The 13,291-nt window shown below is 38.9% G+C and overlaps 1 protein-coding gene across 1 annotated transcript in view; it reads right to left on the bottom strand.

Annotated features, from left to right (window-relative positions):
* SNX30 (sorting nexin family member 30) overlaps positions 1 to 4,722 on the bottom strand; it is a 191,131-nt gene extending 186,409 nt beyond the window's left edge. Inside the window, exon 1 of the mRNA XM_051961344.1 lies at positions 3,767 to 4,722. Coding sequence (XP_051817304.1) covers positions 3,767 to 3,931 — 165 coding nt within the window. The 5' untranslated portion in view covers positions 3,932 to 4,722. The remainder of the gene's footprint in view (positions 1 to 3,766) is intronic.
* Positions 4,723 to 13,291: the final 8,569 nt, after the last annotated feature.

Genomic DNA, 13,291 nt, shown 5'->3' with positions numbered 1-13,291 from the left:
AGATCATAAACTTTATGAAGGCAAGGACTATGTCTTCTAAGGTATATCGTTCCCAGACCGAAATGTCCCAAGAACACCCAGTACATTCAATACTGGACAGATGTCCAATAAATGTTAAGTCTAAAGCAAAAAATAGAAAACATCCACTGAGAGATCTTGGGGTCATCAATATAGGTGGGATGGTTTGTTTGTTTTTTGGAGAGGGTTTTGGAGTATTTAAATTAAACATTAATGGAAATTAGACATACTAAAATCTTGTTTCCCAAGTTGAGACGAGGCAAAAGTAGATAGAAAATAAACCAACTATTTCCCTTCTATAATTTAACTCCTACACTACTTTAAATTACTGGAACATTAATTTATTTGTGGGAAAGTTCTGATTTAGATATTAGTGGGATCTATTAGAAGGAATAGTATTTGCTAGGGTTCTTGCTATTAGACTTTCCCTCCCTTGCCACCCCTCCTCCCAAAAAATTCACAAATTGCTCCTGAGATTTGACTGGTCCAGTTACTGATGTAGCTTCTCAGTCACTTGAGGCCTTGCAGATATGCTGGGCTAGTTCCCCCATCTTCGCTTACCCTCAAAGTCAGGGCAGTTGTCCCAGAGGACCATATGCTGACAGATGTACTACTTCCAAGCCAGTCAATACACACTTCTGATCCCTGTCATATTTCAATCAATCTTTCCCAAACTCTCACATATTGCATTAGTAGACACTGAAAAAGTCAGAAACTGTAAAATGTTCATCTGTAAAATGGGAACAATAATATTTAGCTTGTCTGAAGACATGACAGGAGCTTATGCTCCATTGAGTTGTAAATTGCTTAAAATGAAAGATCTTTGAGGGCAGGGATTATTTTTAGCTTTTTAAAAAATTTTCCAGTATATAATCACATAATGAGTACCTCACAAAAGCTTGAATCCACCTTTTTGAACAGATCCATTCACAAAAGTGAACTGTATTTACCTGAACAAGTGCTATATTTTTGCTATATATCTTTTCCATTATTTTGTTAAGTACACTTTTTTGATTTGTTACTGTATAGGATGGTCTATTAAGCGTCTCATTTGATTGCAATTCCTGGAACAGCAAAATGGCCCACAAAAGCATGTATGTTAACATTGAAGCCATCCAGTAGTATTCTACTTTCAGACCATCTACAGCTTTTGTGTGAATGCTTTAATATTAGTAATATACTAAAATTATTTTCTAGCTGTGATCAATACATCAATAGTGGCAGACTGTTTTGTACAGTGCTTCACTTCCTTACAACATTGTAAAAGGATTTTCTATTCTTTTTACAGATAAGGAAACTGACTTTTGAGATTAAGTGACTTGTCTGTAGGGTCAAGGCTATAACAGTTATAATACTATCCAAGCTAATATCATATATAAGATAATACCATGCCAACTAAGTAACGCTGATACTTGGATCTGAGTTTCAGAGAAGTTGCTGATGTGTTTCGATAAAGGAAATTACTCATCAAAACAACTTCTGTATACCAATGAAATCATATTTCTTATTTAAAAGGGAAAAAAAGTCTGCTAACCAAAGAAACATTCCCACTGTCATTGGTTGTTTCTTGAGTACTCAAATCATATCATACCCAAAAGATATGCATATTTTAATGAAAAATAACAAGGCAAAAAATTCTGTAGGTGTAAGTCAGAGACACCTTCACTTGGTCTCTAAGGACCAAAGTAGCTCACTTATAAATCATTCTCTTGGGAGCCTAAAGTCAGCATGATGTTACTACAATGTTTTGTGTAGCAGTTAACATACTGCAGGATGCTTTTCTTGTTTGCTAATTAATAATAATGCCTCTAGGGCAATTTTCCCTTCCCTTGAGACTTATTAAGAAAGCAAGCAGTAATTAGAATAAGGATTATAGTTTCTTTTACTATCCTCCAAACCTCTGTAGGTCATAACTGAGTTAGACCAGAGTTAAATTTGCCACTAGTAAATACAAACAGGACAAAGGTTTTAGAGGAAGTTATTTTTCAAGGATGCTGCTCTCAGATAAACATACATGCATTCCACCCCTCTAAAGATCTTATGGTAAATTATGGTAATTTCAATTATGGTAAAAGCAAACCAGTTTCATTATAGATGCCCTGTAAGGAAGACCTGGGTTCAAGTCCTGCCTCCAACACATATAGCAATCATAGGTTAATTATTTTTTTCTCTCAACATACCAAGGAACTCTATGAGTTAAAGGTGAGTTTTCTTTCATCACCAGAAGGGAGTTTCTACATAGAGCAATATTGATGAAATTAGGATTCCAAACAAAAAGAAGATTTGTGTGTGTATATATATATATATATGATATATGAATAATGCATTGTGTACCTGCCTGTATATACACACATATATACACATACATTCATAAGGCATATATGAATATAGGTGTACTGCATGTACATGTGATATCTACATGTGTGTGCATGCATCGCCAAGGTCCCTTTGCCGCTTATCTTTTTCTCCAATTCTTCTTTTTATTTGCTTGCTTCACATTTTTCAGGACATAGAGAATTCTATATTTTGAATGTTCAACATATATGTGATTATTGGATTGTAACAGTATCTTGCAAGTCAAGCCCACCAAGGAAGATTTCTCCCTTACAACTCCGCCCCATCTTAAGATGAAGGCAGGGGAAAAGCTTAAGTCCAATAGTCCATTCTGGAAGTCGCATTTTTTAACACACATTGATGCTACCTTTATTTTTGGAAATTAGCGAATAAATTAGCAAAAAGCTATTGTGATACTCGTTCCTTGAATTCCAGAGGACACCAAAACCTTTATGCTGAAATTGCAAGCAACAGGACATGGGTGACCAGCCCCCTGTCACTCCAAAGACTCTGCTGCCTCTCAAAATAGCACTGTGGTTTGCATTGCTCCTGGAGGCAAAAAGGAACCTCCCCATTTACAAAAGGGGGACAGAGGAAGAGAGGATGGTTTTCCTGCCACCAAGAAAATTACATCTGTTCAACTTTAAAAGAATTAGAACGGGATCCAAGTAAAAGGGGCTACCCAAACTGAAAATAACAGGACTCTAGTCCAAACTACCATTCCACCTCCTCAGCAGGTTTGATGGTCACCTGATTTGAAACACGCATACATAACCTAACCAGAAATCTCTCACCCACATGACTTAATGAAGGAAAGCCACAAGGTTAAGAATGAAGATCCTCAGTCTTCCTACAGAAGCCATTAACTGTTGCTTCTCTGGGTTCTCAAGAAGTAAAAGGAATCGGCAACTTATTTGGGAACATCCCTAAGAGGTGAGGTTCATAGAACCACAACATCCAGTCCTATTAACAGTCAAACCAGAGCATAAGCTCCCATCTTCTGGCATCTACATATGAAGGCCGGATCGCCTCCACTCCAAAGAGACAGGAGTTGATAGAATAGTGTCTATTCCTCCTGATCGGAGCTCTACGGCTCAGCAACAAAAGAGCATAATCAGACTTATTCCTTCCTCCCAGTGGTAACTGAATCCAAAAGGGACAGGGGAAGAAAGAGGAGATGCTTCTTTCAATAGATGTCACAGAAGGACAATACAGTCGGAGGGGGATACCAGAATTTGCTCTCAGGACCCTCCATCCCCATTACGGGGCTCGGGAGAAAATGAGAAAAATCAACCCCTGTAGCCCAACTTCCTAAATACATACCAGATGCAACTCCCCGCTCACATTTTCCTTCAGGCCTGACAACCCCCGTCTCCCTTTCCCTGCCCTCCGGGGATGGCAGAGCTTTCTTTACCTTGTCAGCGAAGCTGCGGGGCAGCTGCAGGTCCGGGCTGGGAGTGAGCTCACCGCTAACTACATCCTCGCTGCTAGGGCCCGCCAGAGGGTGCGGCATGTCCTGCAGGGACTTGGGCCCGGAGGAGGGCAGGGATTTGGGGGTGCCGACGCCTCCGGCCGACATGGCTGAGTGCGGCTGGCCCTGGAAAAGCTGCCGCTGTTGCCTCCTCTCTTCCTTGCAGCTCCAGCACCCGCCGCCACAAGCACTACCACCACCTCAACCACCACTGCTCCTCCTCCTCTCCTCTCCTCTCCCCCGCCCCCGTCTTGGCGGAGAGCTGCAGGGGAGGGGGCTCTCCCGCTTCGGCTAAAAGGCCGCGGCTGGTGTGGGAGGAGCCACGGCTCCCCGCCCTCCTTCCCTTTCTCTCGCGTGTCTGGACTCTGCAGAGCCGCGGTCCAGCTGCTGCTGCAACTTCAGCTGGTGGTGGGGTTGCTCCTGCTGCTGCAGCTTCAGCTGTTGGGGCTGCTACTGCTTGCTAGCTGGGACTGGTGGGGGTTGAGACTTCGGGTTCACGAGCTGTTCCTCGCTCAAGCACCAGCTCCTCCCCCTCATCCCTCTCCTTTTCCTCCCTCTCCTTAGGCTTTAATAATGCAAAGTCCTCAGCACCTGCCTCTTGTCTCTCTCCTAGCGCTTCCCAGAGCCAACCCTTAGACTGGAGGGAGGAGCATAAACTCGGCCTCGGTCTTCTCCTCCCCCTCCCGCTCCTTTTCCCACTTGGAGCAGTGCAAAGAGGAAGACGCTTAAGGGGAAGGTGGTGGGGGAGGGAGGGGAAGAAGGGGGAAGGGTCTACGTGGGTGAGAGAGAGAGGACGGGCCGGACTTACTGCTGCGGCTTCCCCGGGGCGGGATTCGAGAGCAGAGCTCCACCTCCTCTTGCTTACCAGCTCCTAAGCAGGAAGTGCTCCCAGCTCCAAAGACTGCTGCTCCTCCCCGCTTTGAAATTGGCAGGCTCTCTAGGGAGTGGTGGAAATGTGGAGACTTAAGGGACAGCCCCAAAACAAACAGTTTTAATGGGAATTACCTTCTATAACTCCAGTTCAGATAGATCTGGTGTTTAACGGTGATTCAGTGGGTGGAATGGAGAGTACGTTTTCCTGAACACACCCTCATACACATTCTCTGAAAAGAATTTCAATTCTCTTTAGGGAACGTAGACTGGGAGTGTTCTGCCCCTAATCTAACGGAAAGAGAACCAGACTAGGCATTAGGAAAATTAGATTCATGTCCTGGCACGGCATCCACTAACTGTTGAATTCAACCTGTCTCTGTTCGGTTCTTCCTCTGTCAGTTGAGTTAATAATACCTGCCTTACCTAATTAAGCATTTACTTGGTGGCTGTAACTGGAATTGCATTTAAGGTGCCCAGCCTCAAATAAACTTCTGAAGGATTAATATTACAAATCCAAACTCGTAAAGAGACAACAAGCAAATTAATCCAACGGCACACCATACTGTTGAAAGGATCATATAAGACATGTCAAAATCCTTTGAAAAAACTTGACACATCCCTAGACATATATACATGCAAACCCATATCTGTGAGTTCATCAAAGTAGGAAATCAGATTACAAAACCTTGTTCATGACTGAATAAATAAACCCTAGGAATTTGTAAAAAGTTAAATGACTTGCCCAGGATCTTAGAGCAAAGAAGTATAAAATTCAGTATTTGAAACCTGGTATCCCTTTCTCCAAAGCCAGTATTCTATGCATTATATCACGTTGCCTTTATCTATATAAACATTGCTATAAGGTATAAATGGGTGAATGAATGAGCTTTTAGAAATGCCCAAACATTGTTTTAAGCCCCCTGCAATACAAAATTGAGACAGTCCCTGACCTCATGTATCTTTCCTTCTGGCAATGGAAGATAATTCATAAAAGGGAGTGATGACCAGAAAAGAATCCCTTTTGTAAGGATGGTGAAAAGGAGATGATTTTTTTTTAAAGCAATGGTGGCAGCAAGCAGAGAGATACAAGGCAGCTGGCTTTTTGCCAGGACTGGTCTTTAGATTCATCTGCATTTCTCTAGAAGTAAGAAATTTAGCTGAAATCAGAGGAAATTGGAGGTCCCACCAAGGCCATGATACTCAAAACCAAGAAAAGCTATCTTCTCTTGAGTCTACTAAGGTCTTGAATCATTCCCTGGTGCTGTGAGTACAAGGTCCAGAATTCTTCAAGTTTTGCCTCTTCATCTTGTAAGTAGAGTAAATAATCTCAAACTAAATTCTAAAATTCCTGTTTTGAAGTAGTTTCTGTACTTTTCAGGGGGAATTATGGAAATTAGGAGAATCACAGCTGCTTGGTAAATGAATTGTGCATTGTGTTCTAGTTATTATGTCCTGTTTATTTGTTTATTGGTTCTCTGCTGAGCTCAAACAGCTAGCAGTATCTGAGCATGTTTGTCTGCATCTCTGGAGAGCCAGTTCTAGTATGCTAAAGTCACATGACTGTTCACTGAATGTTCAAGAAGAAGTTGAGATTTGTCTGGCAAATAGGGCTCAGAGATCATTTTTAGTTAGGTGAATATACAAAATAGTATCATTTGGCACAATCCTGCAGAGAGAGATCAAAATGAAATTAAAGGTCATTGACTGTCCCTAAGAGCCATATGGATCATAATGCTTATTTAGTACTGGAACTGAGTCAGACTAAACTGTCAGGTTGGGCTTGGACTCCCCAGATCTAAGCACTCAGCTGAACAAAATTGAATGAGAAACAATCAATACCACCTGGTGGTTAAACAAGACTTGTGAAATATAAGTAATGAATTGGCAGCATCAATATATAGTAGAAAGACCAGTGGATTAGTAATCCAGGTTTTGCTACTTGTATGACTTTGGGCAGGTCATGCTCAATTTCATCTCTTGTAAAATGAAAAGGTTGAACTAGATGACCTGATATGTCATTCCAACTTTACTCTTCTGATCTGTCTGTAGTGTGGCACTTATCTGGAACTCTGGTACTTTGGATAAATGCTTCTCAACATTATTGGCAATAGAAAGAACAATAAATATTTCCAAATTCTATGTAATCTTTGGAGTCTGAAATTAAATGATGGTTCCTTGTTTTTCCCTTTTTTTCGCCAATCCTGTGCTTAAATGACATAAAAATTACAGAGATTATAATTTATTAAAAAAGAAAAAACTGGAAATCAGAAGACTTGAAGTTGTCTTAATTTCATCACTTAAGAGCTGTCATACTAATTATCTGTACACAACTCATTTAATTTTGCTAAACTTCATGTGTAAAATTAAGACTTGTAATATCTACTGTTCTATTTGGAAATTTTTTTATAAAACTTAAAACATTACATAAATAGAAAGTTATTGTAATTGTTATACAAAGCAAGAGACAATATACTTGTTATAATATCAAACAACACAGAAATGATGTTGAACAAGGTAATTTGATACTTGCACATTCTAAACTAATCCAGAATGCCTATTTTTAACCACTTAAGTAGTTTAAAGAATAGAAGTGCAACAGATTGGACCTCAAAGGTGAAAAGCAGATCCTTAAAAAAATATGGCCTTATCATGGTCCCTCCCAAATGAGAAGCATATTCTCATCAGACCCTACAAATTGTGTTCCTTCATTGACAACATAGTCAACAGCATCCTCAAAACAGCCTCTAAAATGACAGCAGGGAGCATAATCTTGCCCAACCCCTGCATTGCTATAAGTTATGAGGCTTGTTTTTTTGAGATATCTTTGTTTCTTAACGTCACTTTGAACTTTCTAACATTTAAAATAGTGGGAACACAAATTGTATCAGTTTCTTCCATTCCTAAATCTACATTTTGAGATCATTAAGCATTATAATTGGTGGAAGGAATAAAGAACGTAAAGTGAGAAAGAGCTCAATCTGTGATATACAGATATAGTTAAACTGATTAATATTCATTCTAAGCTTCTTTATATATTGGGATTATCATGCATTTATGAGAATGGTCAAGTAGACATACTTGACCAGAAACCAGTAAGGACACTCATTACACAGCCATTTCTGTTGGATTTCCAATGTAGGATAATATTATCTCTTCTCCATTTTCACTTCTAGGATCCTGAGTATTCTGTACAAAGTCAAAATTGCAATAACTGGCTTCACACATTCTAACTACCCCTAGTTGGAACCTCTCTGCTACTTAATAATCCTTTTATTCTTTTTGGTTGATCTGAATTGGTTTACCTCCTTACTTTTACTTATACTCTAGATTCTTGTTACATAGATGTGTGTGGGAAAAGGTGAAGAACTTACAGATTCTAAAGTAGATCAAGCCCTATAGGCCTCAGTTTCAGCTTCTCCAGAGTCACGTGATTTTAGATAAGGCCTGGACTGCGTGGTAGAAGAAGATGTATATCATCTTGTCTACTACATTCCACTGACCAACTAGGGGAACAGTAGATTTATGTGACCAATCACAACATATAGATGGTGGGATTTTGGAGGTTCTTTGTCTGAAATGTATAAAAGCTGTAAGCATTGTCAAGCCTCTGGCCCTATCCTGATGTGAAATTTTGCTCACAGACCAGGATGGGGTCTGCTTCTCGAGATTCTAATAAATAATTCTGCTTTCTATGAGTGATCTCTGTAGTAGTCAATTTGGGTAGGTCTTTTTGTCCCGAACAGATACATAAGTTCACATCTATAAATATATATGTGTGTCTCTCTATATATATAATATGCATATTATATATACACATATATGTAAAATAGACAGAGAGAAAAAAGAGTTGATAATAATAAATCTTATAACCTAGAAATCTACTTCAATTCAGCTGCTCACAGGAATAGTCATTCTATTGATTTTGCCATCCTCTATACGTGTTCTACTTCCAAAGGCAAGGACTCAGGCATGCTTTTTTTTCCAATCATCATCTTCTATCATTCATCTCTATTCCTTCCTATTTCTATGCTCAGTGTCACCTCCAATCCCTATACCCTTCAATACTTTCCCAGATCATCACTTGGGCTTGGGCTTCTTTTTCCTCTCTTTTCAATTTGTCCTGTATTTCTGAATACCTTGCTCTTTGCTTCATGATTTATTAACCCTAGATTACTCTCACCATCCAAATCCTTCAATTTTATTCACATGCTGGTGAATGGAACTGGAGGAACAAATAAAAATATGCTGATTAGGTTTACTATAAATTTAAGTTCTCTGTTTTCAAATGGGCCCTCACCGTAGGAATGAGGTAGTATAGTGGAAAGAGCACTGAGTCTGGATTCAGGAAGATCTGACCTCAAATTTTGTAGCATTTACTAACTTGTGATTCTGGGTAACTGCCTACCTCCATTTCTTCAACCATAAAATAAGAATTAAAGTAGCACTTATCTCATAGGATTGTTATGAGGATAAAATGTGTCTTTACCATATAGTAGGCACTTAATAAATGCTTGGACCTTTTCCCTTGCTCTTCTATTCCAAAACTTTCTTTTCTTTTCAGATCTGTCACAGTAATTCCTTCATTGACACTCTCAAGTGATATCTCACGTTATATATTAAACTTCTAAGTTGCGTGTGTTCCCAGATAAAATATTTACATCCATATAGGTTGTCTATCTGACCAAGGTCTCTGACTAAGGATTCTATCAATCTTGAGGCTGATATGGAAAATTATGTCAAAATTTGATTGCCCAGAAAAATTCATTAGTATTGTATGTCAGTTTCATGATGGCATGCTTGCCCGGGCTCTGGAAAAAAAAGGACAATGTATTTCCCAGTCATCTATGGAATGAAACAAAGCTTGTTCCCATGCTTTAAAGCATGTTTTCAGCCTTGTGGTTAAGCTCCTTCAATGAGAATAAAGACGCCAATAAGGTCAGCTACCATACTGATGGTAAATTCTTCCATTTGAAAAGGCTACAAGCCAAAAAATAAAGGGGGAAGGGGGAATGTTGGTGCATGATTTTTTTGTTTGCAGATGATTATGAACTCAATGCTGCTTCCAAAGCTGAGATGCCACAAAGAATAGATGGATTTTCTGCTACTTGTGCTAATTTTGGCCTAACAATTAACACCAAGAAATACAGGCACTCCCATTAGCCAACACCATATCATCCATATGTGTAACCATCAGTTACAGTGAGTAGAAAAGTTTTGAATACTGTGGATAAATTCACTTACCTTGGCAGTATATATTCCAGGGATCTCCACATTGATGAGTTGACACTCACATAATCATAACTATGTCAGTGTTTGGGAGGCTCTGAAGGAAAGTGTGGGAGAGGAGAAGTATTAGATTGACTACCACCTGAAGGTCTATGGATCTGATGTGCTGACCTCATTGTTGTATGCCTGTAAAACCTGAACAATGTACCAGAATCATGACAAGAAACCGAATTGCTTTCATTTGAATTATCTTAGGGAGATTCTGATGCTCACCTGGCAAAATAAGGTACCAAATAAAGGGGTCCTTTCTTAAACCAAATTGCCAAACTCTGCTGGGGAGAGTACAAGTCTGTTGGGCTGACCACATTGTTCAAATGCCAAATATACACTTGCCAAAAAGACTATGTGGGGTTCACACAGAGCAAGTGTTCACATGGTGTTCAGAAAATATGATAAAAGAACACTCTCAAGATCTTTCTTAAAAACTTTGGGATTGCATGACATAGGAGACACTGGTCCAGGATCACCCAGCATGATGTGCCTTCGTTAAAGAAAATGTTGTGTTCTATGAGCAAAACAAAATTGAAATAGCTCAAAAGAAATGTGAGATGTGCAAAATTAAAGAATCCACTCCAATTGTTCAAATGGACTATTTGTGCCTGACCTGTAGAAGAGAATTCTGATCAGCCATAGTGGAACACATTGTAACTTGAATCTAACATAGGGATGTCATTATGGTCCTCTTCAAGAACAAAGGACATTAACTAACTGAATGCAACTTGTGGGAGGTATTGATAAATACAATTTGATGTCTAGATGGCCCATGAGAAGAGGAAAAACAGCATAATAGTTGGGGTTTGGAAATGGAGGTTGAGAAAGAGTAAGCAAACTCTTTAGAGCGCTGCTAGTCTGGATGCACTTTCCTCTAGTCTCTTAGAGAGAATCAGATTAGAATTATATCTATCTCCCCCTAAATATTACTAGTCTAGTCAGTCCAAGTTTCGGAACATAAGTTCAAAACAAAAAAACTACTTCCCTTATTACTCTTGTTACCCCAAACTTATTTGCATAGGCTTATCTCCTTTCCACTAAATACTATTTACACAAAAGACATCACAAATAGTGAATATTAAGTAAGCCTATTTATCCAGGCAAACAAAAAACAGAAGTCAGAGAAGTAATACAAAGTAGAGTATTCTGGAAAATCCACAGAATGGATGAAATCTTTCAGTGGGAACAAGAAGAATCTCAGCTCCATCAAGAAAGATGACTCAATCTAACCCAAGGAGGAATTCCCCCAAATCTGGAGGGCAACAAGCTGGAAATTAGGGGCAAGTTGAAGAGCTGACTACTCCCACCTTTCAAAATCTCTGTCTGTTTCTCTACATATCTGTAGTTGGCCCCAAAGAGAGTCTGGCACCATGGATATTACTCAAAGGAGAATGTTTCTCTTCTCCCATCCATAATTCTTGCAACAATTTCACTCCTCACAAAGATATCCAGGGTCACATCTCCAAAAGTTTATTCTCTTTCTCATAAGCAGCAAAAGGCAAAAGATCCCAATATTATATTAAAATTCATGTTACTCTACGGAGAAAATTAAGACCACTCACAGTAAGCTCTCTTTTTCTCTCCTCATCTATTCATCTCATATTCTCTAACAGCATCTACACTATCTTCACCTTTACTCTAGTCTCTGATGAATAGCTCAACCTTCTCCTTACAAGATCATCCTCCACAATGCACCTTTAATCCCATCCCCAGCAGATTGCCCCCAATTATTAATATCCCTTACTCATTTTTGATCTCTCGCTATCCACTGGCTCCTCCCTTGTTGCCTACATATACACCTAAGTTCCCACTTATCCTTAAAAAAAAAAAAAAAAAATTCTTACTAGATCTTAGTATCTCTGCTAACCATCTTTTGACTCTATTTGCCTTCTCAACTATCCTCAGAAACCTGTCTGTACTTCCTGCCTCCACTTCTTTTTCTTTCTGTCTCTTTCTAAATCCTCTATAAACCAGCTTAAAATCAATTATCTGGAATTCTCTCCAAATTTACTAATGATTTCTCAATGGCCAAATCTAACAACCTTTTCTCATTTCTCATCCTTTTTTACCTTTCTGCAATATTTAATACTGTTGACTACTCTTTCTTCCTGAATATTTTCATTTCTGGATTTTCATGACATGATTTTCTTGGATCTTCTCTTAACCTATGTTCTCAGTTTCCTTTGCTGGTTCTTTATCCATATCGTACTCCTTTGATATTGCTACTACAGAGTTGTTTTCTAACACTCCCTCTTTTTTTACTTCTCAATATTCTTTTACTAGGTGATCTCATTAGCTCTCATAAATTCAATTATCATTTCTAGAGAGAGATGATTCCCACTCTGTTTATTTAGCTCTCGTCCTTCTGAGCTCTAATCTCCTAATACCAACTCCCATTTAGAACTAGATATTACAAAGGCATTCCAAACACAATATTGTTCAAAAGAGAACTCATTATTTTCCCCCAAAATACCCTTTTTTGGAGAATTTTTCTATTACTGTTGAAGATACCACCACCCATTCAGTCACCCAGGTTTGCAACCTTAATATTTATGTTCTACTTCTCATTCTCAGTAACCTCACATATCTAATCATATGCCAGATTTTGTCATTCCTATCTCTATATCTTTTAAATATGCCCCACTCTGCCCACTCTCACAGCCAACACCTAGGCTTTCATTCTCTCTCACTTGACCTATTCTAATAGTCTCCCTGCCTAGTTTCCAATCTATCCTATACATAACCTCTAAAATGATTTTTCTAAAGAGCAGGTCTAACCACATCAGCCCACCTACTTAAAATGCTGTAGTGGCTCCCTATAACCTCTAATCAACTCTTCAGTTTAGCATTTAATATTCTTCACTACTTAGACCTTTCCTATCTTTTCAGTCATCTTACATTTTATGATTCAGCCATACCAGCCAATACTCCATTTCCAATCTCTGCCTTTGCACTAGCTCCCCCATACTTAGCATCCTCTTCCCAATTATTTTTGCCTCTTAGAATTCCTGGTTTCTTTTAAGAGTCAGCTCAAAGCTCAACTTCTTTAGATCTTTCTTAGTCCCTCCTGCTGCTAATTACTGCTTTTCTTTCTAAAGTTACTGTGTATCTATTGTATGTGTATTATGTGTATGTGTTATATATGTACATATATGTATAGATATATATGTTTATACACACATACACACATACATAGAATCCCATATTCAAATGTAATCTCCTTGAGGGCAGTAACAGCCCTTTGTCTTTGTATCCCAGACTTTTAGTATGGTATCTCAACATGTTCAAAACTGAAATCTTGACCTTTTATCCCAAATC

Source organism: Antechinus flavipes, chromosome 1 (assembly GCF_016432865.1).
Source record: "Antechinus flavipes isolate AdamAnt ecotype Samford, QLD, Australia chromosome 1, AdamAnt_v2, whole genome shotgun sequence".
Taxonomy (NCBI): domain Eukaryota; kingdom Metazoa; phylum Chordata; class Mammalia; order Dasyuromorphia; family Dasyuridae; genus Antechinus; species Antechinus flavipes.
Note: the sequence above shows the minus strand (reverse complement) of the source record. Positions and strands in the feature narration are given on the sequence as shown.